The sequence below is a fragment of the Crassostrea angulata genome, chromosome 6, assembly GCF_025612915.1.
Source record: "Crassostrea angulata isolate pt1a10 chromosome 6, ASM2561291v2, whole genome shotgun sequence".
In the NCBI taxonomy this organism is placed as follows: domain Eukaryota; kingdom Metazoa; phylum Mollusca; class Bivalvia; order Ostreida; family Ostreidae; genus Magallana; species Magallana angulata.
Window position 1 is genome coordinate 23,405,875 of NC_069116.1, and position 27,932 is coordinate 23,433,806.

Here is a 27,932-nt window from a genome sequence, read left to right on the forward strand (position 1 = left end):
CCTCATAAGTTAGATCTGACCTAAATAATTTTTAAGTATCAAAAGTTCATACAAGCAGCATATTAATATATTACATGTTATCATATTGTATCGTGTATCAATCCTACCTTAATCGTGAATGTATACTATAGAGCACTTTTATTTGCATGCGAGAAAATTTTGTGAGATTTATGAGAGGCTTGTCGTCATTGTGTATATTTCTTGCCAAGAAAGAGTTCTCCTGTATACATTTTGTCTCTGGTTTATTATTTTCTCAAAATAAATCTTGGTCAAGAAAATAAGTCGCCATGAGCCAGTTTTTTTTCAGTGTAAATTCATAGTGAATAGAAGTTGAGCAACAGTACATCCAACAGTAAATAGCTCAAGAATTTATTGGGATTTTCTGAAACATTAATTACTCTGTTGCAATTTTCAGTAGATTTTATTTCTCTCTCCCTCCCTCTCTCTCTCTCTCTCTCTCTCCCTCTCTCTCTATCTCTAATATATATATATATATCTAGAAGGGTTCAGTTGATTTCATTTTGGAGCATAAGAGAAGCAATGACTCAAAAACTTTACCCTGTATCTAAGCTCATTTCAATTCAGTTCTACAAACAGAATTTTATTTTTGTTGTCTTGATATTTTTAATAACTTGCAAATATTTTTTGCTTTAGTGAACCTGGATTGTTCTTAAATATCTCTTGTATTTACCGGGTAATTTAAATTTTAAACACTAAGGTTTGATTATTATAATACGAAAAAGTAGTTGCTATTAACCAGTTCAGGTTAATTGCAAGATTAAATACTTAAGGTAGCTCCATACTCGTTAAATTCTCTGAGGAAAGTTGAAAAACCGAACTGATTTCGACTTAATAGACTTAAATGTCATCAATCGTTAGAAAAAATATACATGTCATCACACTTTTTGAGATGCCAGATAAACATAAACTAAAGCTTATTTTAGCATTAGAAAAATGTAATTTTTTTCTGTTAAAAGTAAAATCTTGTAGGCAGATATTAGTTTTTCTTGTTTAATTTTAATGTCAACTTTATCAGAAAACTAAAATTACAAAAATATTTTAAAATTAATTGTTGGAATAAGAAAAACTATAGCATTTAGACATACAACTGAGAGAAAAGTCAGAAAAAGAGTTATTTCCCGTTTGCATAGATAAAATATATAAAAATTTGGAAATTTAGTATAAAATTAAGTGCGAAAATATCTTTAACCTACCAATAATTCTAATTACATCCATGTGATTATATTCACATAAAATAAATAAAAGTATCTTGCACAATTTTTAAAGAATTCAAAGTTTTACAAAAAAGTGTGACGTCACAGAACACTGGATCTACTTTAACAGGGCTTGATGGTGGTGTCAATTTATTTTTAGACTATTGATCTCCATTAGAAAAAGAGTTCTATATTTAAAAAAAATAGGAAAATACCTAGATTTAAAAGATAAAATATAAGGATTTTTTCTTCTCTTAATGATAATGTATGGCTTAACAAATCATATCGTATTAGGTAGATCTGATGGTTAATTTTTTGACCATCCAGAACTATAGAATGCTTAAGAAAAGTCCTCAAATTTTAACAATCCAATACTGTAAATTCACTATTTAACGCGAGTACTTAATTCTTGGATTCAACCGTTTTGCATCATATTGCCAGATAATAAAATTGCGAACACCAAATTCTTATTATAGTTCCACTTAGTTTACATGTGTCCAAAAAATAAAAGTGAGGTTATAAAATCCGCAAGATGTCCTTCTCGCGATTTTACGAGGATATTAATTCTACAGGTTTAATTAGATATCTACAGTACTGTATATCTCCAACATACATAGACATGTCTGATGTTTTAATAACATTTTCAGTATAGAATTTGACTAGTCAAGGTGAATTTTTTACAGATTTGATAGATCTAACAATTTGAATCAATTGTTTATTACTATTATTTTTAAAATTCTTTCAGGGGGTCCTCTAACAATTACTGATGCCAACCTTTGCCTAGGAAGGCTTCTTCCAGAGTATTTTCCAAAAATATTTGGCAAAAATCAAAAAAGTCCTTTAGACAAAGCCGCAACTGATAAAGCCTTCAAGAAACTTACAAGGGAGGTAAGAATGCTACAATGTTAAAATTTGGAGTGGGGGATGGGAGATGCATGGATATCACCATATCACATTCCTAAATGATTCAAACACATATAGTATCTCTAATAAAAAAATGTTGTCTTTCATATAATTTAAGCATACTTATAATGATTTTGCACATTTTAAATCAGCAAGTTAGACTTTAGACAATATCTTGTCTGACCAGTTTCTATCTCAAACCATTTGCTTGACAGCTAGTTGTCAAAGTCATATAAATCATGGCCTTGTCTGTTATCTATTGGTATCTGATGAAATACAGGTATCATCAAATACTGTATATGACACTTCTCAGCTATTTTTTTTTTTTTGTTCTTGAAGAAAAATGGAAATGATTTTCAGGTCAATGAGTTTTTGTCCTCTCAAGAGGGCACAGCTAAGCAGAAGATGACGACTGAGGAGGTAGCCATGGGGTTTATACAAGTGGCCAATGAGGCCATGTGTCGACCAATCAGAGCCCTCACACAGGTCAGACAATTCATGTGTTTAACACCTATTAGTAGAAAATTTTGTTACATGTAACATGGTTTCTTACAATCAACAGAGGTGTTCTTTACCAAATACATGTATTTCAATAGATTGGGTTTTTTTAATTTCATGTAGGCAAAAGGATATGACACCTCCAAACATGTGCTGGCATGCTTTGGTGGTGCTGGAGGACAGCACGCTTGTGCAATAGCACGATCCTTAGGAATGTCAAAGGTCTTTGTGCACAGGTATTTTTAAGAGGAAAACAACAGACATAAGTGTACAAATTCTACAGAAATTTTGGTAACTTTGGTATGTCATCTTTGGTTACTTTGTAACCACAAGCTTGCAGATTTCAATCTCATATTTTTTGAATTTTGTAGATTCGGTTCTAACGTAAACTAATTGTTACCGAAAATTTCAGTATACTTCTCTAAATAAACAACTATTGATAACAGTTAATAAGAAATGGCAACAGAGAGCAAATTTAATGGAATAATTTATGAACTTGCTCTTTGAGCTAAAAACACTGCACCAAACTCACTCTCACTCAAACGTGTGCGTTTGGTAGATATGCTGGCATCCTGTCTGCCTATGGGATGGCTCTGGCCGATGTGGTGTATGAAGCACAAGAACCATGTGCAAAAGTATACAACCCAGGTAATGCAGGACCTTACACACAAAATTCTGTTACTTTTTATCTCACCTGAACCAAAGACTTTGGTGAGTTTTTCTTATCAAGTTTTCATCTATTTTCTGTCATTGGCACCATTGCTGTAATTGCCATTTTATATGTCTGCTAATGAGACAGCTTGAAATTTGTTAGCATGGAGAATCTCCACTCTTGATCTCATTTTCACCTTGAGGTGCTAAATGGAATTGACATGGAGAGAAGCCCAATTTTGGAGGTGCTAATGATAAATACTAATAGGCAATGGAACTGAACTATTTAAACCATGTTTGGCAGAACTTACTCAGTGACCTTTAATGTTTTCCTGTGTCAGGGTTGCAAATAACCACTCGCCCACTCACAAATGCGAGTAATTCTTACTGTGGGTGACTTTTTCTCAAAGATTTAATTGCCCACATGGTGAGTGTAAATTTTATTGGCCCTAGAGGGTGACATGGGTGAAATACGGTAGTTGCTTTTTAGCTCACCGAGCTGAAAGCTCAAGTGAGCTATTCTGATCACATTTTGTCTGTCGTCCGTCTGTCTGTCTGTCCGTCCGTCTGTCCGTCTGTCTGTAAACTTTTCACATTTTCAACATCTTCTCAAGAACCACTGGGCCAATTTCAACCAAACTTGGCACAAAGCATCCTTAGCCTAAGGGGATTTAAATTTGTGAAAATTAAGGATCACGCCCTTTTGCAAAGGGAGATAATTAGGAATTTATGAAAATTTACGAGAAATTTTCAAAAATCTTCTTCTCATGAACCATAAGACCAGGAAAGCTGAAACTTGTGTGGAAGCATCATCTGGTAGTGTAGATTCTAATTTGTGAAAATCATGACCCCCGGGGGTAGGGTGGGGCCACAATGGGGGGTCGAAGTTTTACATAGGAATATACAGAGTAAATCTTTGAAAATCTTCTTCTCATGAACCATAAGACCAGGAAAGCTGAAACTTGTGTGGAAGCATCCTCAGGTAGTGTAAATTCTAATTTGTGAAAATCATGACCCCCGAGGGTAGGGTGGGGCCACAATGGGGGGGTCGAAATTTAACATAGGAATATATAGGGTAAATCTTTAAAAATCTTCTTCTCATGAACCATAAGACCAGGAAAGCTGAAACTTGTGTGGAAGCATCCTCAGGTAGTGTAAATTCTAATTTGTGAAAATCATGACCCTCGAGGGTAGGGTGGGGCCACAATGGGGGGTCAAAGTTTAACATAGGAATATATAGAGTAAATCTTTAAAAATCTTCTCCTCATGAACCATAAGACCAGGAAAGCTGAAACTTGTGTGGAAGCATCCTCAGGTAGTGTAAATTCTAATTTGTGAAAATCATGACCCCCGGGGGTAGGGTGGGGCCACAATTGGGGGTCGAAATTTAACATAGGAATATATAGAGTGAATCTTTAAAAATCTTCTTCTCATGAACCATAAGACCAGGAAAGCTGAAACTTGTGTGGAAGCATCCTCAGGTAGTGTAAATTCACAGTTGTGAAAATCATGACCCCCGGGGGTAGGGTTGGGCCACAATGGGGTGTCGAAGTTTAACATAGGAATATATAAAGTAAATCTTTAAAAATCTTCCTTTCAGAAACTAATCAGCCAGGAAAGCTGAAACTTGTGTGGAAGCATCCTCAGGTAGTGTAAATTCACAGTTGTGAAATTCATGATCCCCAGGGGTAGGGTGGGGCCACAATGAGGTGTCGAAGTTTTATTACATAGGAATATATAGAGTAAATCTTTAAAAATCTTCTTCTCAGAAACTAATCAGCCAGGAAAGCTGACACTTGTGTGGAAGCATCCTCAGGTAGTGTAGATTCAAAGTTGTGAAAATCATGACCCCCAGGGGTAGGGTGGGGCCACAATGGGGGATCGAAGTTTTACATAGGAATATATAGAGTAAATCTTTAAAAATCTTCTTCTCAGAAACTAATCAGCCAGGAAAGCTGACACTTGTGTGGAAGCATCATCAGGTAGTGTAGATTCATAGTTGTGAAAATCATGACCCCCGGGGGTAGGGTGGGGCCACAATGGAAGGTCAAAGTTTTACATAGGAATATATATGGTAAATCTTTAAAAATCTCCTTTCAGAAACTAATCAGCTAGGAAAGCTTAAACTTGTGTGGAAGCGTCCTCAGGTAGTGTAAATTCAAAGTTGTGAAAATCATGATCCCCAGGGGTAGGGTGGGGCCACAATGGGGGTTCAAAGTTTAACAAAGGAATATATATGGTAAATCTTTAAAAATCTTCTTCTCAGAAACTAATCAGCCAGATGATTCTTTATAATTGTTAAGACTTTGGCCCCAGGACAATTCTTTGGCCTCACAAGAAGGTTCAGAGTTTATGTACGTTTATATACCATATATAAACAATTGTTAAGGATCTTTTTGAGAACTGCAATACTCAACATATGATATGACTATAAAATCGTCCTGTTAGAAAAGGGACTAATGATTATAAACATAAGAATATCCAGGGGAAAATGGATTTTATTTATACAGGATCAACATGTATTATTGTACATTGTCCAGATAGTTTGTATTATGACTCCATTAAGCTGATTTTATCATACCTATTGTTCCTCAGGTGAGCGATGTGGCCCATGGGCCTCTTGTTTAATCGATAACTTCACTGGAATTTTCTCCGAAAGAGAAGTTGAAGTCACCCTGTATTATGACTTCAAAGTCGTGTAAATTAACCCTGAAGACAATCAAATGATAATTATCTAATTAAAGATGTTTTCACAGCCTCAGTTAACTCATGTTGTAAATAACAACTCAAGATTGTCTTATCTTTAGGGGTTATAAATACTGGTGATATCGATGCAACCAGCAACCACATACTGTGCAACCGATGTTTATTACTTTTAGTGTTGATATTAAAATTATTTGGTAACTTGTAATAAGTGAATAAATTTGCCAAATTAATGCTAAAATAATAATAAAACTGTTCGTTTACAGTAAATAAGATCATTAACATGTATAACAATTGTAATTGGGTCAGAGGGTTGGACTAATACATGTACCTCCAAAATACACAGAAATACAGAGACTGATTTTATTTGTCATTTAGCTAACACAATTACAAAACATTTCATCTATGAAATTTATTTAAAAAATACCCCCTAAAAATTAAATTTAATAAATTGGATCTACTTTAAATTAATATTTGCACTTAACAGTTTTTATTCTATATAGATTATTTTATAAACTAACTTCAATGTGAATATCAGTGGGCCCCTAAAAATTATTGTGGGCTTGTATACTTTGAAAATTTGGGAGCCCACATGGCCTGTGGGTTTAAAAATGTTATTTACAACCCTGCTGTGTAAAAAACAGAATCGACCATCTGAAATTATATATGTAAGCACACTCATCTAGTATTTAAATAGGACTGAAGTTATGGTTTTTTAATTTGACGAAAGGACTATATATGGTATGGGCCTAAAATGGCCCCCTAGAAGGAATATCCTTATTTTACTGCAATTCTTTGTTTTCGTTGTACAGATATATATGTGATGTTTAAACTTAATGTTCATTTTGATTCAAGTGCCCACAATTTAGAAATACGACATTGTAAAGACAACCTTTTCCCGCCATTTTTGCATTTTAGCATAAAAAAGCTTGTTTTCAAGCAGTTTTTCTTTCAGGAAACATACAGCGCATGCTTGAACCTACAAAATATTTTAATCAGAGATGTGTCTAGCCAAGTCTAATAAGTGACAAAAAATTTGTCCTGGTTCAAGCATGCGCTCTATATTTCCCATTCGTAAAAAGATAAGAAAAATGTCAATTTTCGACTAATTTTGATTGAATTATAGAAAAAGTGTCACTTCTGACGTCATATACTGCAAGTGAGTGCAAATAAATCAAACAAATATGTGAAAAATATATTTTACATCAACTCTTCTATATTATAACATAACATTTTATTGTACCCGAAACACTTTAAAAAATGGTGAATTATGGGGGCCAAATTTAACTCTTATCATATGTAGTTCTTTAATACTTATTGTAAAATGTTGGAGCACTGCTGATTTTAGCGCTCAGGGGCAGTTGCATCAAAGGCGCTAACATTTGTAGTGCACCACATTTTCTTGTTTTACAGTACTTGATAAAGTATTTCAGTAAAAGACATTGTTGCTCATGTGAGCAATGTGGCCATGGGCCTTTTGTTCAAGAATTTATTTATAAATCTAATTATGTTTTAAGATCTATCTAAAAATGGATGTGGGAAAATAAACTATTTTTGTTTTGGTGGTTATTTTAGATTTCTTTGATTATTTTGACCAACACATTGCTGAACTTCAAAACAAATGTAGGGAAGAACTGATGAAACAAGGATTTCAGAGGTAACATGATAAAAATATGATAATTGAATTTAAAAAAATAGCTTTGCAAGTGTTGGTTTATTGTAGACCAAGTGTTTTCCAATTGCAATAAATATATCTCTCTTTATTATCTCTCTTATCTTACGTTCTTTATAAATATCTAAAAGTCGACTTCAAACTTGGTGAACAAGTACTCTCACAGGAATTGTGGCAGATGATTTATTTTTAGGGTCAAATTGCAAATTTTTGAGAACCCATTGCTTGAAAGGCATAAAAGTTTGCACAGTGGTAATCTTTAAGATGTGGAAAACTGTTGATTTACCACAATAACTCCAGACAAAGAATGAAATTGTCTGCCTATAGTATCCTGAAATCCCTGTACCTTGCTTTGTACCTTATGAAAAAGTTGACAAATATCAATAATAGTGGCAAATATGTTTCTTAAAACATTCCTTGATAATTGAATTTTTGTGTTTTAATTTATAGAGAGCAGATAGAGACACAGCCCTTTCTACACATGCGGTATGACAGAACAGATTGCGCATTAATGATTTCATCCGATAACCACCCTGCCAACCAGAACTCCTGCAGATCTGGTGATTTCAAATCCGCATTCCAGGAGAGGTAATGGATATAACCAGAAACATACAAGTACCTGTAACATTGTAGCATTATAATTAAGCATTGAATGCTTATTTTTGGATATCATTGGTCCTATAACACACCAAGCAGCGCAGACAGATTGAATGCCGCACATTAGCGCAATATGATAATTTGTCTGCAACGCTTGGTGTGTTAAAGGACCAATGACGTCCAAAATAAGCATTCACTGATTTTATTTAAATTCGTGAAAATGTTTATTTTTATGGAATATTTTTGTATCATCGCTTTAACTCTTAGTCAGGGTTATGAAACATACATTGAAAAGCCATATTAACATGTAATAAAGTTTGCTTCCGTTACTAAAAAAAGAGTGCCAGCTAGAAACTTTGTCGAAAAAGTCTTTTTTATTGACGAATACCGTAGACATGGCGATTATTTTCTATTAGTACATATTAAATTGGTTATATTAGTTTGAATATTTTATGTCATCTTACAATATTAGATATACTCAAAATGGGTTATGAGGTTTATATTTGGTGCATGAATTGGCTAAGTATATTCACAGAAAATTGAACGTTGTAGATTTCCAATACAAACATAAGGGGAAACATACACTGAATGTAAATATTAGAATTTGAATGAGATTTCTTTATGTGTTATTAATGTAAACCACAAAAGAGTGAAATATTGAGTCAATTCACTTCTGATTTTCATGTTTACCTTGAAATATATGTCTTTGCACTTGCAGTGTCCATTTTTAAGCTTTTTGTGGACATATTAATTGTACAGTATTATAGTGAAAAAAACCCAAACACTTTTAACCAGAATTGTATAAATTGAATGAATCTATCTATAGTAGCTAACTGTGATTCATATAAAGTAATACTATCATATGCTTTAATTTGATGTAATAAGAAATTTTTGTATTGCATGAAGATACCAGATGGAATTTGGATTCACCATTCCTGATCGACCAATTTTAGTTGATGACATCAGAGTCCGTGGGGTGGGGAAGGCACTGGTCCGTGAAGAAAAGGAGGTCCCTGCAACGAGCTCTCCCCCTGTAGCAACTTTGGTAGGTACATTTATATGTTTGTTTTACCATATAGGGAACAACGTGCACGTAGAAGACTTTAATAGGCATTAATTCTAGAAAAATTTTAACACAATTGTTTTACTTACCCATGTTCAATCGGATCAAAGTAGGCAGAGTTGAGGCATCACCACTCATGATGAGAGAGAGAGAGAGAGAGAGAGAGAGAGAGAGAGAGAGAGAGAGAGCGTCAAAACCGGCAAATAAACTAAGGTCTGTTATATCCTATATTGATGTGACTTTGAAGAGTTTTGAAATTTCTTTCTCACTGAAGCTATTATTAATAACTCAAAAAAATGTATTGTTTTGACTGACCCTTGTCCAGTCAGATCGTAGTAGGCAAAATTGACACTTTACCGCTCATGACTGAAATGAGAGAGAAAGAGAGAGTAAAAATGGTAAATTAAGGTGTATTTTATCTTATGTTGGTGTAACTTTATAGTGCCTGTATCATGGTATTTTAAGATCTAGAACTTAATTTCTGATTAAGAGAATAAGGACAAGCAAAGTCCTCTGCATTCTCTTCATCTTTATATCATTTATTAAGCAGGGCCCTTAGAGATGGTCTCCATCTCAATGAAGTCTAGCTGTAACAAATGTAGAGAAGTCTCAAAAACCAAAGTGCACACAATCTTTAGATCTTTAAAAATAACAATAAGCATTGTTAAAAAAAGATCATTGATTCTTCAGACTGTAAAGAGTATGATGATTAGAAATTCACAGTTTGTGTCCCAGGTGTGAGTAAAACCTTTAATAATCAAAATCTTTAATTAGAACCTTTTTTTTTATAACAGACAGCCAACTGCTATTTTGATAAAGGTTACAGAGAAACTAACGTGTACCTGCTGGAAAATCTGTCCTTTGGTCATTCTGTGGAAGGCCCGGCTATCATAATGAATGGCAATAGGTGAGAAATGTAATAAGCTGCTAATATCTTGATAATTGTACAGAAGTTCAGTACGAACTTTTTTATTACCATAAAATCCAGCACACAAGGTCTTGCATGGACAAAAAAAAAGTGAATGTTAGATCATATACTACCTTTTTTGAAAATTATTTCTTACAATAAATGTTTACATGTAGATGTACGATAATTTCATCCTTAGTCACAATGAAATGCGCTGTTCAAATTGTTTAGAAAGTCCAAAAACGGACAAGAAAATGGTTTTAACACTGGGACTGGAAATACATTTCATATTCATAGAGAGAATTACATTAAATTTTTTTTTGATGTTTTTCAGTACAATTTTAGTAGAGCCAAACTGTACTGCCTCCATAACCAAGTGTGGAGATATCGAGATACAGGTAGAGATAGTTTGTTTTTCTTTTATTTATTCGTATTTGCAGTTTTAGATTTATTGATTTAATTCAACTTGTACAACTAAAGAATGAATTAATACTCTATTGCTCTTTAAACATCAAAAATAGCTTACTAAGATATCAAATTAAAGATTTTCTGTGTATGATTGCATCACCCATTCCTTCAAACATTGAGGTTTTTAGTTCACCTGAACTGAAGGTTTAAGTGAGCTTTCCGATCACCCGTTGTATGTCGTCTATCTGTCCCTCTGTAAACTTTTCACATTTTTGATTCTTCTCTAAAACCACTGGGCCAAATTTAACATAACTTGGTACAAAGCATCCTTATGGTAAAGGGATTCTAAATTATCAAGGGCACAACCTTATTTAAGGGGGATACCATTTTTAAACAATGCAAATAGGGTGCATGTCTTTAAAAATCTTCTTCTCAAGAACCACTGCACAAGAAATGCCAATATTTACACCAATACTTGTATTTATAGTAATCATGACCCCAGGACTAAAACTGGAGCTCCAAGAGGGGTTCATAGTTTAACATAAAAATATGTAGGAAAATGTTTAAAAATCTTCTCAAGAAGTACAATGCTACAATATGTGATATTATTATGCAAGCTTCCTCATATAATGAGGATTATAAATTGTTAATTTAAAATAGTGACATAGGACTAAAACAGGGGCCCCAAGAGGTTTAATTTAAACATAGAAATATATAGGAAAAATGTTTCAAAAATCGTTTTCTCAAGAACTTCAATCATAAAATTTGCAAGAATACAATGCAAGCAACCTCAATTAATGTAAATTCTAAACAAGTAAAATCATGACCCCTGTACTAATACTGGTGCTTTTAAGAGGGGTTCAAAATTTAATATAAAAATATATACATTGGGAAATGTTTAAAAATCTTCTTAAAATACAATGCTACAATGTCTGATATTACTATGCAAGCATCCTCAAATAATGTAGATTCCAAATTGTTAAAATCATGACCCCTGAACTTAAACTGGGACCCCAAGAGGGGTTCAAAATTTAACATACTAGGAAAAATTTAGGAATAATGTTTCGATTAATATAGCAGGAGTATGTTGTTAACATCAAATTCTCATAGATTTTAAGCCACACCTCCATTTTGAAATCCTGTTTGTTTTCTATGTGAGCACATTAATGTTTCAATGTTTGTCATAAATATGGTCAGTGAAAACAGTTATATTAATCATTCACACCCATGAAAGAAATTGAAACAGTCCTAGGCTCATTTTTTTAAATTTAAAAAGTGCAAAATCTTGTGTATCTGATCTATGATTAAGGTTAGGTCTATATTTACATTCACGCTTCAAGCACACCTATGCAACATGGTGATCAAAAATAAAAAAAGTTTCAAGAAATGCCAAAATCTAAAATTTTAATTAATGTTTTTTTTGTCGGTCTCAAGCCCAAAATGGAGCTTTCTTTTGTATCACATACTTCAAAAATTTAGTTAACACTTAAATTCAAACACACTCTGATATACTAAATTAAATGATTATTTATTTTATACTTGTTACCCTCAACCCCAAGTCATTATTTTATACCTGATTACAAATTGTACTTAATTGGTAATTTAGTTCAAAGTAATACAATCTACACAAACCTGCTGTATTCCCACTGTGTAGTTTGGCAAAGGAATTACTCGGTAGGTAAAAATACGCTGCACAACTTTCTTATAGCTCACATTTAGTGCATTTGCACCTGTATGAAGCTTTCACGGAGCTATACAGGGGTTTGTTGTATACCTATACTGGCATGCAGTGACATTCAGTGTATATTTTCCCTCATTTTAGCATTGGAAATCTGCGATGTTCAATTTTAATAACCTGTATAACAGTAGCCCTGAACAAAAGTTCTTAATTTGCAGACAACACCTCTTGAGGGGTGTAAGGTTAGATATCATTATTTTTGTAGGTGGGAAGCGGCAGCACTCAGCGTGTGGGTCCAGATCTAGACGCCATCCAGCTCTCCATATTCTCCCACAGGTTTATGAGCATTGCTGAGCAGATGGGAAGGTATGTCTATACATGTAGAGCATTACTTTTTTTGATAAAATATTTTTTGTTCGACATTCATTTTTTATTCTGAGTACGTAATAGCAGCTAGGTGTTGATTACGCTGCACTTTAAAGGTTGCAAATCGTGATTTGTGTTAATTTTTTAATTTAAAAAAATGCTTTCCAACACGTTATTCTCAACAAGAAATACTTAAGGTCAGACGACACGTTCTTCGGAAAATTATAATCATTTTTCAATTTTCAACGTCCTGATAATAGACCAAATAGAATGAAATTTTTTACATGAATTTCTACTGATATAATTACTATTTTAAAATAGAAAAATAAGACATTTACCACACCATTTGTTTAAGGGGTCATCTCAAAGTTTGTTAATTTTTAACATAGGACCCTATGGGATTTTGATCAATTTTGCACAAGTTTAACAATTTTTTTAAACTTCTGCCCTAGGGATTTCTTTTTCTGTTCTACACATTAAAGTTATTGCTAAAAGGCATCAAATGGTCAAATAAAAAAAAATCTTTTACCTCCTGGTATGTTCCAGGGGTCTTACAAAGTTTTTTTTTTTTGTATGCCCAATTTCCAAGTTTGTCAGATAATGGCTATTTTTTATTTGACAAAGGCGGAAATGGTGATCTTTATAGTATTATTAAAACATTCAGACATATTTAAGTAATAAATAGATATATAACATCACATATTAAGGGTCATTAATATAAAACACATGGTTACTGTTTTGAAATATATGAATTAAGCTATATTTAGGCAGGTTAAGAAAACCTGACAAAGGGCTAGGCTTGCTGAACCCTCTTCACATTTTCAACTCAAGCCCAAATATAGCTTATACTTTGAGACATTTATGTTTATTCCACAATATAATATCAATTTTACGCATCAAACAAGCTATTTTCAACAAATTTGCTGAATACCGGTATATGCATTTGAAACTATCATGGCATGGCATCAACAAAGCAAAAAGAAAATGTCACAATACAAATGAAATGCTCAAGAAAGCGTGCGTACTTGTTCTGTACTCGGCCTCATTAAATGCATGATTTTAATTTTTATTAAAATGTATATAGTTATACCAAAATTTTTTATAACAGCAATTCAAGTGTATTTTCATTAAAATCATATAGGAAATTGCTTACTCTAGTATTCTTCCACAAATGTCTGGTACATATCCTAATTTTTTGTAAGAAAGCTGTCAAAGTAGTATTAAATCAATAACAAATACATGAAAAAGTTATATAAAATTGAGGAATGTGTTGTCTGACCTTAATGCTGTATATTATAATCATTTCTACTTATAAAAGGATAATTAGATTTCAAAGTATTGATTAATAATACAACTTCAAATGTACATGTAAGTGTTTATCTTTGTCACCAGAAAAAAAAGAAATATTGGAGCTGGTGATGTTTATGCCATGAAAAAAATGTGATATTATTTTTTTATACTATTACACAAAAATATATTTCATTTTTTTTCAGAGTTTTACAAAGAACAGCTATATCAACAAATATTAAAGTAAGAAAATATTATTACTTATTAGGTTTGTTACTGTCTGACTACAAAAATATATCGGGTTGACTAGTCTCATAGATGGTGAGGCGAAGCTTCGGCCAATGATGGCCATATTGCTGAATATTAATTCTCACCGATTAGACAAAGAGATATAGAAATATATCAGGCAGTCGTATGCTATGTTTAAACCAATGAAACAGTGACATATTTCAGTCCGAGGGAAAACAAATAAACATGGAACACCTCAACTGCTGTATGTGGATGATACTAATGCCGCGATGATACTTCGATCTTTACTTTATGATGATACTAAATTTATCATTATATGCTGATACTTCTTCATTACATGCTGATGCTTTAAAGTTATAATCATTATGATGATCGATACGTCAATATTATAATTATATTCTGAAACAAAAGGTAGTTAAGGGATTTCATATAAACATATATGTTTTTCATATCTATTTATAAATACACAATCAGTTATCATTTTTTTCAACACTGTCATCTTGGATGGTCATGGTCAATTATATGTTTTCTCATTTAATTGAACACAGGAACGTCTTGATTTCTCGTGTGCAATGTTTGGTCCTGACGGGGGACTCGTGGCCAATGCCCCTCACATCCCTGTACATCTCGGAGCCATGCAGGAGACTGTCCAGTTCCAGGTACGTGTACATTCTGATCATAAAAGTTTTGAAATTTTACTCTCCCTCTATTGAATTAATTTTTTTCTTGGTGGTATGGAGCACCTTGAGATAATAACATTGATGAAAGTACATTATAATCAAGATTGATCAATATTTGCATCATTTTAAGATATTTTTAAATTGTTCGATATTTGACCATATAGAATGCAGCATGAAAATTGTTCGAAATGTAAAATTTTTAAAACCCCACTGAGTTTTGAACCCATGACTTTCAGATTAGTTGCTGATGTTTATCCTATTGAGTGATAGATAAATTATGCAATATTATAGCTATATTTCATTGATATTGTTTATTTCATGTTTTGATTCTGTAGATGACGCAGAGAGGCAAGGACTTTAGAGAAGGAGATGTGATTTTGGCCAACCACCCGCAGGCAGGGGGGAGTCATCTCCCAGACCTTACTGTCATCACACCGGTACAGACTTTTCCTCCTCTCCTTATACACGTACACGTATCTCTTTAAAATTTTCTCTCATTTTATTTCAATGTTGACATGTTGCCTGCTATGGTGTCTTTGGTTAAATTGAGATCAGGTGAACAATAGTACAGTTTATTTCACCTATGTTGTCTGAGAGGATGAAAACATGTGCAAGAAGTTTTGGGTTATGGATAGATTGCTTGATGGTCCGTGGTCTTGGCCATTTTAGACTGAATTGATCTCCTTTGAAAGAAGAGCTCAGTATGAAAATTAGGAAAATACATGAATTTAAATTGTATTTATGGAAATTTTCTTTTACATGATATTAATTTATAGGTGAACAAATCATATATGAAAGTTTTTGGTACATCTGATAGTTAATTTGTTGACCGTCGAGCCTCCTTAAGATGTACATGTGTCACTTCATCTATCATATAGTGGATTTTAACCAAACCCTGCTATGTTTTCTGTAGCATGAAGTGAGCACTTTTCTATTTATACTGGTAGGTGTTTTGGCCCGGTGAATCCAAACCAGTGTTTTTTGTGGCCAGTCGAGGCCACCATGCTGATATAGGGGGGATAACTCCTGGATCCATGCCCCCACACTCCAAGTGTATCCAGGAAGAGGGTGCTGTGTTCAAATCTTTTAAACTGGTGGACCAGGGCATATTCCAAGAGGAAGGTAACAATTACACATTCACTGATGCGATGCACCTTTATCTTCATGTAAATGTGTATTCTATTTACATACAAATACTCTCTTCTATTCTTTAAAATGTTCATACATATAGATATTTTACACAATTTATAAAGTTATGTAGTTTTATATAGTTGTTGAATTCAATAGTATTTCAGTAAAGCAGGCAATGTTTGTTTTTGATTAAGCTGTCACCCAGGCTTTTATGGAGCCTGGAAAATATCCAGGTAGTAGTGGAACACGTAACCTTAGCGATAACCTCAGTGACCTTAAAGCACAGGTTGCAGCCAATCAGAAGGTATTTGCAACTTTAATTTAAGCTATTGTGAAATTGCAGAGACATTAATGATTAAAAAAGTTTGCAACTGAGTTTATTTCCAAGATCAAGAATTATAGTCGTTTAGAAAACTATTAAACATGGGAAAATAGTACAAAAAATATTTCTTATGTAGAGGTTGTTTTGAAGAAGCGCCTACACCACTAAAAAAGATTTATTTATCCAATGTTTTTTTATACATGAATATGCATATAGACGAAATAGATAAAAATGCTGAGGTTCTGGGTGATAAATATGTATCATTTCAGGGCATAACACTTATCAAAGAGCTGATTGAGGAATATGGATTGGATGTTGTGATTGCCTATATGGCTCATATACAGGTATAAACTACAGCTGTATCTCCCAGGAAGTATATTTTAGTCAGAAATTGAAGTAAGTTTATAAACATAAATAACCCCAAAGCTAAAGTTAATTTAGAAATCTTAGGCCAAGTAAAATTTTGGTGTTTTTAGGATAATGCTGAGATTGCTGTTCAAGAAATGTTAAAGGAAATAGGCCGTCGCACAAGGGAGAGAACTGGCACGGCTCAACTGTCAGCAGAGGATTACATGGATGATGGAGCTAAGATCTGTTTGACTGTCAACATTGATGAGGAAAAGGTAATGGTCAATGACCTTAAATTTTTTTCTGAGCATTTGTTTTTTTTAGGAAACTACAGCAGACTGAGTTATTTTCACCCCGTGTTATTTTCACCTTTCTACACTTGCAAACGGTTTTGCCCCGTCTTGAATTCGCCCAGCCAAAGTTGTGTTAAAGGAAGATAATATGAGACATGGGATTTCCCCAGTCTTTTATTCGCCCAATGGCAATGAGGGCAAAACAAGCGAAAATGAAATGGGGACGAATATTTCCCTGTATACCGTATTACATTACCATATTGTCGAACAATTTGGACTACGTGCAAAATTTCTTAGTTCTTTTTTGGTAGTGCATGTTCAAACTTGTATTTATTTTTACCTGTTAGATTATCACAAACTCTACATAATCTGTGAAATTCATCTCTTTTAAGAAATCAATTTGGAGAACTTTCATTAAGAACTAGCTGCAGAACTGTATCTATATGGGATAATTTGATTTGGTAAAATCTCTGTTGAGCTCCAGTTCATCAGATACATGTTCATCAAAGTGTATATGTACTCTAGGTGCTCTAAGAACTAAGCACTATTTTTTTCACATGGGCATTGTATCACACATTTGTATATCGATCACTGTGTCATAATTTTCCATAAATATTAAAACATAAATGACAATAAATGCATAAAGATCAAGATTTATTTATTAATTACAGGGAACGGCTGTGGTAGATTTTACTGGGTCAACCTGTGAAGTGTACGGCAATTGTAATGCACCAAGGGCAGTAACTCTATCTGCTCTGATCTATTGTCTGAGGTGCATGGTTGGACATGATGTGCCACTCAATCAGGTAGGCAGTACGAAACAGAAAATAGATGTTTGAATAACTTTTGAGAGAAAATTCATTGTCTCAGATGTATATATTACTTTATGTTATATTGCTGTGCTTAAGATTTCTAGAGGAATTTTGTCTGCTATATGACCTGCTGTATTGTTTTGAGATCATTACACATTTGTCCGAAGAATTTGCTTGCTAAGTTGAGACATTGAATATATATTCAATGATTGCATAGAATAAATAATGTTAATGTCAATAGACTTTCTTGCAGTTATACTTTGTGTTTCTTTGCCTTCATTTAATCTGTTGTAGATTGTTAACATTTCAATTGCATCTTATTCTTTAAAAATTGATGTACCTTGCAGGGATGTTTGAAGCCTGTGACTGCCATTATTCCCAAGGGGAGCATCCTGGACCCGTCAGAGAACGCAGCGGTGGTGGGAGGGAATGTCCTGACCTCCCAGAGAGTCGTGGACGTCATCTTCCGGGCCTTCCAAGTTTGTGCCGCCTCTCAGGTACAATGCACACAGAGGGGGGTAGAGGAGCTGGATGATCATCACTCTCTTATTTTAAAATCATGATTTAACTGAATCAATTAACTAGTCCAATGTGAAACAATCTTCAAAAGGGCTTTACCCTTAACATTCTTGGAAAATTCCTGAGTAGGGAATATAGTGAAATCAAATTCACTATATTTTCCATATTTTCAGTAGGTTAGTTAAATAATGATTCTAGAATTTCAACAAAGATGAGACAAATTGTAGTTCGAGTGGGTTTTTATTTCTTTTGTAGGGTTGCATGAACAATATCACTTTTGGAGACGACGCCTTTGGTCATTACGAGACAGTGGCAGGCGGAGCTGGAGCAGTAAGTACAGTCAAACTTCGTTATCTTGAACTAGATGGGACTGTTTAAAAACTTCGAGATATCCTAGTATTCGAGATATCGAGGGTTAAATACTTTAAAAATAAGTGGTTGGGACTTGCAAATCACTTCGACATATCCATTGTATTTGAGATATCAGTGTTCAGCATATAGAAGTTCAACTGTATCTGGATTTAATTTGAATTTGTAATACAATTTAGTTGATATCTCATGCTTGTGCTATATATATATAGCACAAGTATGTATAAGTATCTGTTGATAATGCAGCAATTCGTAGCTTTTGTGGAATCCTAGAAAAATCACAATGGCTCAGTTTTCATGGATTTCAAAGGTCCTACTCAATCATAAATTACCCATAACATCCACAATGAATTATAAAAAACAGTTTTAACTCATAAATCATAAAAGTATCCTTAACAATTTATGAAACACACATCCATTAATATTTTAAGTAAATCCACAAAATTAATCCCCATGAATCGCGGAAAAATGTCCAATCCATGAAAATTCAAGCCCAGAAAAATTACGATAATAATTTCACAATTTTCCTTGTAAGGGTGAATTTTGTGTTGTTGACAGGGCCCAACATGGAACGGCAGAAGTGGTGTGCACAGTCACATGACTAATACTAGAATCACCGACCCAGAAATACTGGAGAGGAGGTATGGTGTTTAAATTGTCTGCTAACACTTACGGTAACAAATTCATGTTTAATAAAACAATGTAGTTCAATGTACACAAAAAAAAAACTACATTCGACCAAAATTATTTTCTGGGGTTTTCTTCAGAGCATATAATAGAGAATATTGTAACAATGCATGAGTTCTAATCTAAAGGTCATGATTAGGAAAAGCAATGTATTTCAATTACAATAATTATGAATATAAGACGAAATTGAAATTAAAAAGCCAACAAATCAGTTCATGTATAGTAATTGAGAATCCCTTTTTTGTCAAATCTTTAGAAGATTAGGAAAGAATGAATATCATTGATTTGTGACGATCGAAGTCAAGAATCAGTTTTGTTTAATTGAACGTTTTGATTATTCTACGGAAATTAACCCCCCACCCCCAAAAATTCAAATTTTTCATGCATCTTGATACGTCAGGTATCCTGTGATTCTGAAGAAGTTCCATCTGAATCCCGGGACAGGAGGACACGGCCAACACAAGGGAGGGGACGGAATCATCCGAGAGTATTTGTTCCGGAAAGATCTCACACTCTCTATTCTCACAGAGAGGAGGGTTTTCTCCCCTTATGGATTAAATGGTACTTTCTCCTTGTGTCTATGATTTTAACATTTATTTACCAGTAAAATCTGTCTCCATTTTTCTGTTTTTCATGCAGTTGAGTTTATATTTTTTAAGAGTTTATTAGAGTCATTGAGGAGTACTGTAGATGTTTAGTTAAGCTTGGGGGATTAATATCCTCATAAAATCGTGAGAAGCACATCTTGCAGATTTTAAAATCTCACAGAAAATAAGGAGTCTACAGTACCTAAAAATGATGGCAAACTTGCCATTTATACAATAAATTTATTTTTTTAATTTAATGCAGAAGTAAAGAATTATTTTCATAAAATGTGTTTTGAATGCCAGGTGACTTTCAGATAGAGATATACTTGTTTTAATATTTGTGCTTTTCTTGCTTTAAGGTGGAGAATGTGGATCTAAGGGAGTTAACCTCATCTATTACAAGGATGGGAGAGTGGTGTTCTTGGGTTCAAAGACTTCAATTAAATGCCACGCAGGGGTATGTGTAAACCCCCCCCCCCTTTCTCAGCCTCACACAAACTTACATCTTTGGATTTAGAGGCAAAAAGAGATTCACATAATTATATGCATGTTCATTAATAAAAGTCACTTTAGCATTTGTTTTTCATTGCCGGGTATTTAATTTCAAATTTATTTTGAGATCATTTTGTAATGTACAAGTAGGAACAGTATATTTTAGTACATCAATAAGCTAATTAGACTTTATAAGGTATATTTTATGACCTTAATTAGCTAATTAGACTTTTAAAACTTCCAAGGTTTTCCACTTACTTTATGTGTTGTTTTTTCTTTGAACATGTTTAATCGTTTAAATGGAGATCAAGTTGTCTTTCTCAGTACAAACTCATTAATGGCAAACTCATTTTACAGATTTAAAAGTACATATAATTAACATACTCAATTAGTTACATGTCTTTAATGTTGTGTAAAGTGTTTTCAGGTTCATTTTCAGAAAAGTTTTTTATTCCAGCTTTTCTTGAAATTAAAAAATTATGTATCAGTTTAAGCAATTTTTGTCATTTGCAGATCATTTACTAGTTAATTTCATTTAATATTCAAACATTTCTTTTCCATAGAAACATTCACTTAACACAATCATGCAAAAACTAGCTTTCACTTTGAAACATTGAAATCCTTATATTTTGGAAGATGACAAATAGTACATGTACACCTGGCATTATACATTTCATAATTTAATTAAGATTTATATTGACTATCTTTTCAGGATGTGTTTTATCTTCAAACTCCTGGGGGTGGAGGGTATGGGAGTGAACAGGAATTGAAAACTGAAACCAGGAAGCGAAAACAGAGGTCAAGTGAGGAAGGGTCAAAGGCCAAAAAAGGTCACTCACTGGTGGGTCGAGGGAGTGTTTTCGAATACAAGAAGTCTCAAGAATCTGCATAGATTAAAGAAAATTACTGAATTAATCAGACGATTTAATTAGACATTGTTCCAGCATAATATTATGGGAATGGTGTTAGTTTCAACCAACCACAATGAAGATATCAAATTATCAATGTTATTATGTTGCCCGATGTTGTATATACCTTCAGACAATGAGGGGTGAACTGGGTGAAAACAAAAGGTGTGGGGAATTTTTAATGTATACATGCAGCATTAGATTTAGACATTATTATTTTTATTTTTTTTGTCATTTACAATTGGCTTACTTGATTTTTTTCAATCTTTTATTCCTTCTCCTTGATTTTTCTAGGATCTAGTATAATCTAATTTATCAAGCATTTTATATATCAACAGTTAAAAGCAGGTGCTATATTATTGTAACTCTAATATGGAGATAGGGTACGTGTAGTAGATACATGTAGAGATTTACAAAGTTGTTAATGTTTGAATGTGCTTTTGTATAGTTATTTGTTACTGATGAAAATATTTATCCATGTATAGCTTCTTCTTAGGGTTCCTTTAACCAGTTTCTACCCAAGAGAGACCATAAACCAATGTTATATGCATTTTTATATAGTCTTCCATGTTATCAAATGTTAAATAACATTATTATGTTTTTATGAAAAATAAAATTCATATTCCCGATAATGGAGTTGTCTTTCTTTTGTCCTGTCTTGAAAGCCTGATCAACACACGTCAAAAACAGAGTAAGTCTGCAAAGTCAGTAGTTTGTGAGCGTAAAACACGTGGATCCATGATAACTTAGTACTTATCCTGTTCCTTTGAAAACTAGTACTCTGTTTAGCAACACTCTTACTGTTAACTACACTATAAGTACCTAGAATAAATTTTAGTACTCTGTCATGAAAATAACAGTTACTGCCAAAAATGTTGATCAAATAACAGAATCTTATCGATGTTTGTTGATCTGCGTCCTGTTTAGACTATTTTACTTCTTTGTGACGTCATAAAATCGATGAATGGTTCTTTCATGAGGCACATATAAAAGCGATGGAGTTAAACTGTATCAATATTATGAAACGACACTGTTCTTTTGACATCTTTTAAATTTTAACAAGAAAAATATGCATTATGACTACTTTATTGTCATGTAGAAATAATCTTATTTTTTTTTGTAAGGGCAGTAGGACAGCTATACATCTGACAATATGTAAACTGACAACCATAAGTATTAAAATTGCAATCTGATTATATGCTGTGATTTGATTCTCTCCGATGTGCGTAGTCTAAGGTGTGCAATACACTGTGGTATACCCATCGGAACATCACTCGGCCTTTTCCGTCCATCGGAGCATCACTCGGCCTTTTCCGTCAAGTCAAGGTTTTTTTTTCTCGACTTGAAATTTGAAATTACAAAATGTTGAATATTTCTTTATATGATATTTATTTCACTAAACATCGATTTAAAGCGCTGTCATAAGTTTAATACCTGAAAAAATAGTACATGTAAAGATTACTAAATTATGGATTGGGTCTTGTCAAAGTTCGATTCAAACTTTGACATAAGATATTATAATCAGCAAACTTTTGGATCTATACTAAACGTTTTGTGCAAAAATGTGTGATTAAGTAACATTTTGATGAAACACGAAAAAAAATATCAATACTAATCGACTTAAGTTTGAACATTCTCTTTCCAAATATATAGTGCATCAACGTTTTTATTTCCCTAACACTGACTAATGCAAAATGCGCAATAGCAATGCCATTGAAGAAAAAAAAATCAATTGAAACCCAAACCTACCAACAAATGAATGATAAGTCTCTTAAATTGGTGGAAATTTTTGGCTTAAACTGACAGCTTTCGTTTGAAATCTTAAAATCGCTCATAGATAAGAATTTGTTTAACTAAGAAGAAAATTTGATACTCCAGAAAGTGCAGGGCTTTATTTCGGTAAAAAACTAAAAGTACAACACAATGAAACTTAACCAGATGATGTTATTTTAAGTAATCAAGAAAAACTGTTTGAACACGAATTAAGTTTGCTAGACCCTGTCTTTCCGTGTTGACACCTGTTGTTTGAGCCTGCCTTACATACAAACTAAGTGAAGTTTCCACGATAAGTTTATATTGAATTCCCATCAAACGCCAAGTTCTGAGATATTTTTCTTTCTAATTAATATAATTTTGCGAAGTTGCCGGCAACTCTATCGGCTCTATATCTTGTGAAATTTGGATAAAACTTTGGGCAAACACCTAAATAAACAGACCCCAGCCGAGGGGATGGTTATTTCTCTACGGTGTTTTTATGTCAAACAGGGGTTTCTTGACGCAGTTACACGTGTTCATACTAGAATTATTTTCAAAGCATGTTTTCCTCTAGATTTTGTGATATTTCTTCTTTTTTATTATTGTGGGGATAAATATTCCAAGTGTTTCTCTTCTCGCCTCCCGGCCTAAAAATCTCTCGAGCATCTGAAACTCAAATCTTCAAAGAGATGACCAAGTTTAACAAATCAATAAGGATATTTACTCTCAAAAACGGTTTATGTATTTTAGAAAGCATCTTCTTGAAAGTTTGTTATTCATTGTAATAAAAGAGATGAAGTAGAAATACACGTGCATAAACCTTGAAATTAGTTCCATGCTTGCCCTTCATATAAACGTTTTAAACTATCTGAACTTGCAAAAAGGCAAAAAAGCACAGGTTTTTGGTGCAGTTGAAATTCACTTGACGTAAATATCCATGAAATAAATCGGTTGACGTTGCAAGTATGTATATTGCATAAAATAAACGACCATGAAATATATATTTCCGGCATGCAATTAGTTGAAATTTAAAAAAAAATAAGGGTAAAAAAAGCAAAGCCTAAATTACTTTTGCTGTATTAAAGAGAGACATTCACTGGGGTTCAATGTTAGAAATAATTGTTAGAATTGATTTTACTTTAATATTCACGATGAATCTATTATTAATCATATTTTAATAAAATAATCCTATATTAAGTTATTGTTATCTTTAGCTGGGGATTCTCTTCTTTTGAAGTGTAGAACGTTTGATTTTTTGACTAGAAATTACACGCGGATAGATAAACCAACTTATTTGACAAACCAAATACATGTACTCGGTGAATATGGCAATTGATAAGTAAAAGAAATTAACATTAATGTAGACACAGTAGATGAAAGTAATTTCCTTTGTAATTTGTATATATAAAAACTTGAAAGATGCGGTCGTATCTTTAATGCTAATTTAACCGTATTACTTTTTCTTTCCGCTTTGAGTTTCAATTTACAAATACTGAAGACTAAAAACTAAATGCAACCTTTTAAAATATTTATTATTATATGAATTAGTATTTATATATCCGTCTTCGAGATGAAAAATTGATGTAGCCATGGCCCGGTCCGTCAGAACAGCAGTAGTTTTGATATTGTATGATATAATTTGAATTAATTAATGCATAACTTGGATTCTTTTGCCAGCGAAAGAAAAACAATTGCCTACGAGACATTTGTTTGCGACAAAATGTATATAAAAATGTTTAAAAAAAAAAAATTAAACATGGAGTTCATTGATCCCAGCCATTCAATTCTACTTTTTAATGGCCCATATTCCATTTAAAATAATGGCCAGTCGCACTTTAAAGATATAGTTTATGACAAATGTGGAGACATTTAGAAGGATACATTTACACATTAACACATTAAATGACATCTTAGTGCTAGATGAGGAGAAAAGACAAATAACGGTGAGCTGTCAGAACAAACAATCATCTACGTTATGTATATTGTGCTAGAGATCATGTACATTAGGATAATTAATGTGTGTATACGTATATATTAAAAAAATAGAATGTATTTTTTTCATCAATTCGAGAAAAATATTAAAAAAAAAATAAGTAAGCTGTTTATCAAGATTTTTTTTAATTTCATTTTGGGGGGGGGGGGGGTGGTTCTTACCGGATGAAAATATTTTTTTTTTCATTCTTCAATACAAAATCTTGGTTGGGTTATCGCTAAACGCTCATCTAATTATCTAATTGTCATCGACAGAAAAAAGCTGTAAATTGTATCCTTTACACGAAAAATTAATTTTATTCGGTGTCCCTATCGAATTAGAGACACAACAATTTCTTTTTGATCTGACTTCGAGACTTTTATGGTATAGAGACTTACATGTACCCATGTAATTTTACATTTTCAAAAAAAAAAAAAAAAATGAAAAGATGCATTATTTTTGTAAATTTTCAACCATGGTCAAACTGTAAATATTAACCTTGTCTTTAATGATAGGAACTATAAAAAGATTTTTACCGTGTTTTAAGAGTGAAATACTTTCATGAACCTAATTACATTTAAAATGGAACAATCTGTCAGTTCTGTCTACTGTACATTGTCAGAAGTGAAGAGTTTTTGTAACTATTACCCAAAGTATCAGTAAAAAGTTGTTATCATTTGTTGTTATACTTTCATGTTAAATACTGAAATCTGATTGGTTAAGACGCAGTTAATAATATTTACTATTACCCTCAGCGTTAGCAACGCACTTGGCAACGGGTAACATTAAAAAATGTTACATGCGCGAAAATTATGCGCGTACGGTTCGCTGTAGAATTCACGTTATTCCTATATAAAAGCAGTAAAATTTTCTTAAAAATTTTAAAAAAGACATTCAGTATAACAAAATAAATAGTGCTTGTTTGGGAGGATAACAGTTGAAATTGACACCCCTCGAAAACCATTGTCAACCTCCGCTTCGCATGGGTTGACAATGGTTTTCTCGGGGTGTCAATTTCAACTGTTACCCTCCCAAACAGGCACTATTTATATATTATTATTGACCAAGCATCATTCATTACAATGAGGTAAACTCATCTCTAGAAAGGTTTTACTGTCGTTTTTCTTACCTCTTGGACAGGAAGATGCGCATAGTATATTTAGAGCCATTTTAACAAGATCTTGGATATTCGGTATAATAAATCAATCTATTCATTGCATCAAACCAAGTGAAAAATGAAGATGCATAAATGCCAGACAAATCTTGTTGATTTCAAAGAGCCATGGATGAGTGGCCAGCAATGAAATGTATAGGCATACGTCACATTGCTTTTTGACGCAACTACACAAAGTCTAAGACGTAATCAAAAGGGGTCTCTATATACGAAAAAATAGTTCATTGATAGTAAAGTCATATTATCATTTTTTAAGCATTACTATTATTTACCACCGTGCCTTTTTATGTTACAGTAATAAAAGAACACGGCCATGGACCATTGAGTTCAAATACTCATGATTAGACAAAATAAGTACAATATACAAAACAATGTACAAAAGCATTGTCATTGGATAAAACTTGCATTGGTGTGACCAAAAATAACATTGTTGTATTGGCCAAGACGCGAAGCATCGATTCTCCCCCTCTCTCTTTTGTCTGTCTGTCTGTCTTTTTCTTTTCTCTCTCCTGAGAAATTGAGACATGTGAAAAGTGAACAATTCAGTCAACAAGCCTCACACAAATAGTCTTTTTATAATCGGTATGATCATGACATATTGCCTTTGTCTGTACATTTTCTGAAAACTGTATTTAGCAGTGGAGATGTGTGAAGGGTAAGATTTGGGTTTGATGTATTGTTGTATCGATGGCATGTCTCTCCCGGGCCGCGCCAGGCCTGGGTTTGTCTCGAGCAGACGACCATAGCAGACGACAATAAATGGGCGTATAAGATGACGACCTACCTTCGTCAGAAATAGAACAACGACCAGTTATTGGCACTTTTGATTTCGCCATCAAAATGTGGTTTACAATTTTGACGCTTGTGCAGTTACGTAACTCAAATTTATTGACAGCACTATTTTTTGGGTAATAAAATTGACTGCAATTTTTGATGTACATGCGCGTGTGAAATATGTGTCATAAAATGATTTAGAATAGTTGCACTTTTAGAATATCCTAGGGCTTATATGCAAGCTATAATTAATAATATTTCCAGGAAAAGTGTATGTGATAATGATCCTGATCTAGAATGACATATAGCAATTAATAATGTCGATTATGAAAGAAAAAAAATCCAATTTAACGAAAATATTTCTTGATAGGGAAATGTACTGTGCATTTGGCAGATCTACATGGACCTCCAGTTGACTGTGGCATTGATAACACCAATTCTCACCGGGTGTCTATTTTAAGCTCACCTGAGCTGAAAGCTCAAGTGAGCTATTCTGATCACATTTTGTCTGTCGTCTGGCTGTCCGTCTGTCCGTAAACTTTTCACATTTTTAACATCTTCTCCAGAACCGCTGGACCAATTTGAACCAAACTTGGCACAATGTATTCAAAGGCAATGGGGGGGGGGGGGGGGGGTTGTTCAAATTTTTTATAGAAATATTCAGAGTAAATCAGAAACCAATCAGCCAGGAAAGCTCAAACTTATGTGGAGACATCCTTGAATAGTGTAGATTCAAAGTTGTGAACATCATGACTCCCAAGGGTAGGGCGGGTCCACAATGAGGGGGGGGGGGTTCAAATTTTTACATAGGCATATTCAGAGTAAATCCTTAGAATTCTTCTTCTCAGAAACCAATCAGCCAGGAAAGCTAAAACTTATGTGGAGACATCCTTATGAAGTAGTGTAGATTCAA

General features: G+C 33.3%; 1 protein-coding gene across 1 annotated transcript in view; it reads left to right on the forward strand.

The window, feature by feature from the left end:
• Positions 1–21,976, forward strand: part of LOC128189279 (5-oxoprolinase-like) — a 35,658-nt gene extending 13,682 nt beyond the window's left edge. The window contains exons 12-35 of the mRNA XM_052860834.1: positions 1,960–2,102; positions 2,478–2,603; positions 2,739–2,851; positions 3,175–3,263; positions 7,545–7,626; positions 8,092–8,229; positions 9,145–9,283; positions 10,096–10,208; positions 10,543–10,606; positions 12,560–12,660; positions 14,154–14,190; positions 14,745–14,855; positions 15,212–15,313; positions 15,824–15,998; positions 16,202–16,311; positions 16,599–16,673; positions 16,806–16,952; positions 17,642–17,776; positions 18,130–18,279; positions 18,557–18,631; positions 19,229–19,311; positions 19,758–19,918; positions 20,304–20,401; positions 21,149–21,976. Of these exons, the coding sequence (XP_052716794.1) occupies positions 1,960–2,102; positions 2,478–2,603; positions 2,739–2,851; positions 3,175–3,263; positions 7,545–7,626; positions 8,092–8,229; positions 9,145–9,283; positions 10,096–10,208; positions 10,543–10,606; positions 12,560–12,660; positions 14,154–14,190; positions 14,745–14,855; positions 15,212–15,313; positions 15,824–15,998; positions 16,202–16,311; positions 16,599–16,673; positions 16,806–16,952; positions 17,642–17,776; positions 18,130–18,279; positions 18,557–18,631; positions 19,229–19,311; positions 19,758–19,918; positions 20,304–20,401; positions 21,149–21,328 (2,747 nt within the window). The 3' untranslated portion in view covers positions 21,329–21,976. The remainder of the gene's footprint in view (positions 1–1,959; positions 2,103–2,477; positions 2,604–2,738; positions 2,852–3,174; positions 3,264–7,544; positions 7,627–8,091; positions 8,230–9,144; positions 9,284–10,095; positions 10,209–10,542; positions 10,607–12,559; positions 12,661–14,153; positions 14,191–14,744; positions 14,856–15,211; positions 15,314–15,823; positions 15,999–16,201; positions 16,312–16,598; positions 16,674–16,805; positions 16,953–17,641; positions 17,777–18,129; positions 18,280–18,556; positions 18,632–19,228; positions 19,312–19,757; positions 19,919–20,303; positions 20,402–21,148) is intronic.
• Positions 21,977–27,932: the final 5,956 nt, after the last annotated feature.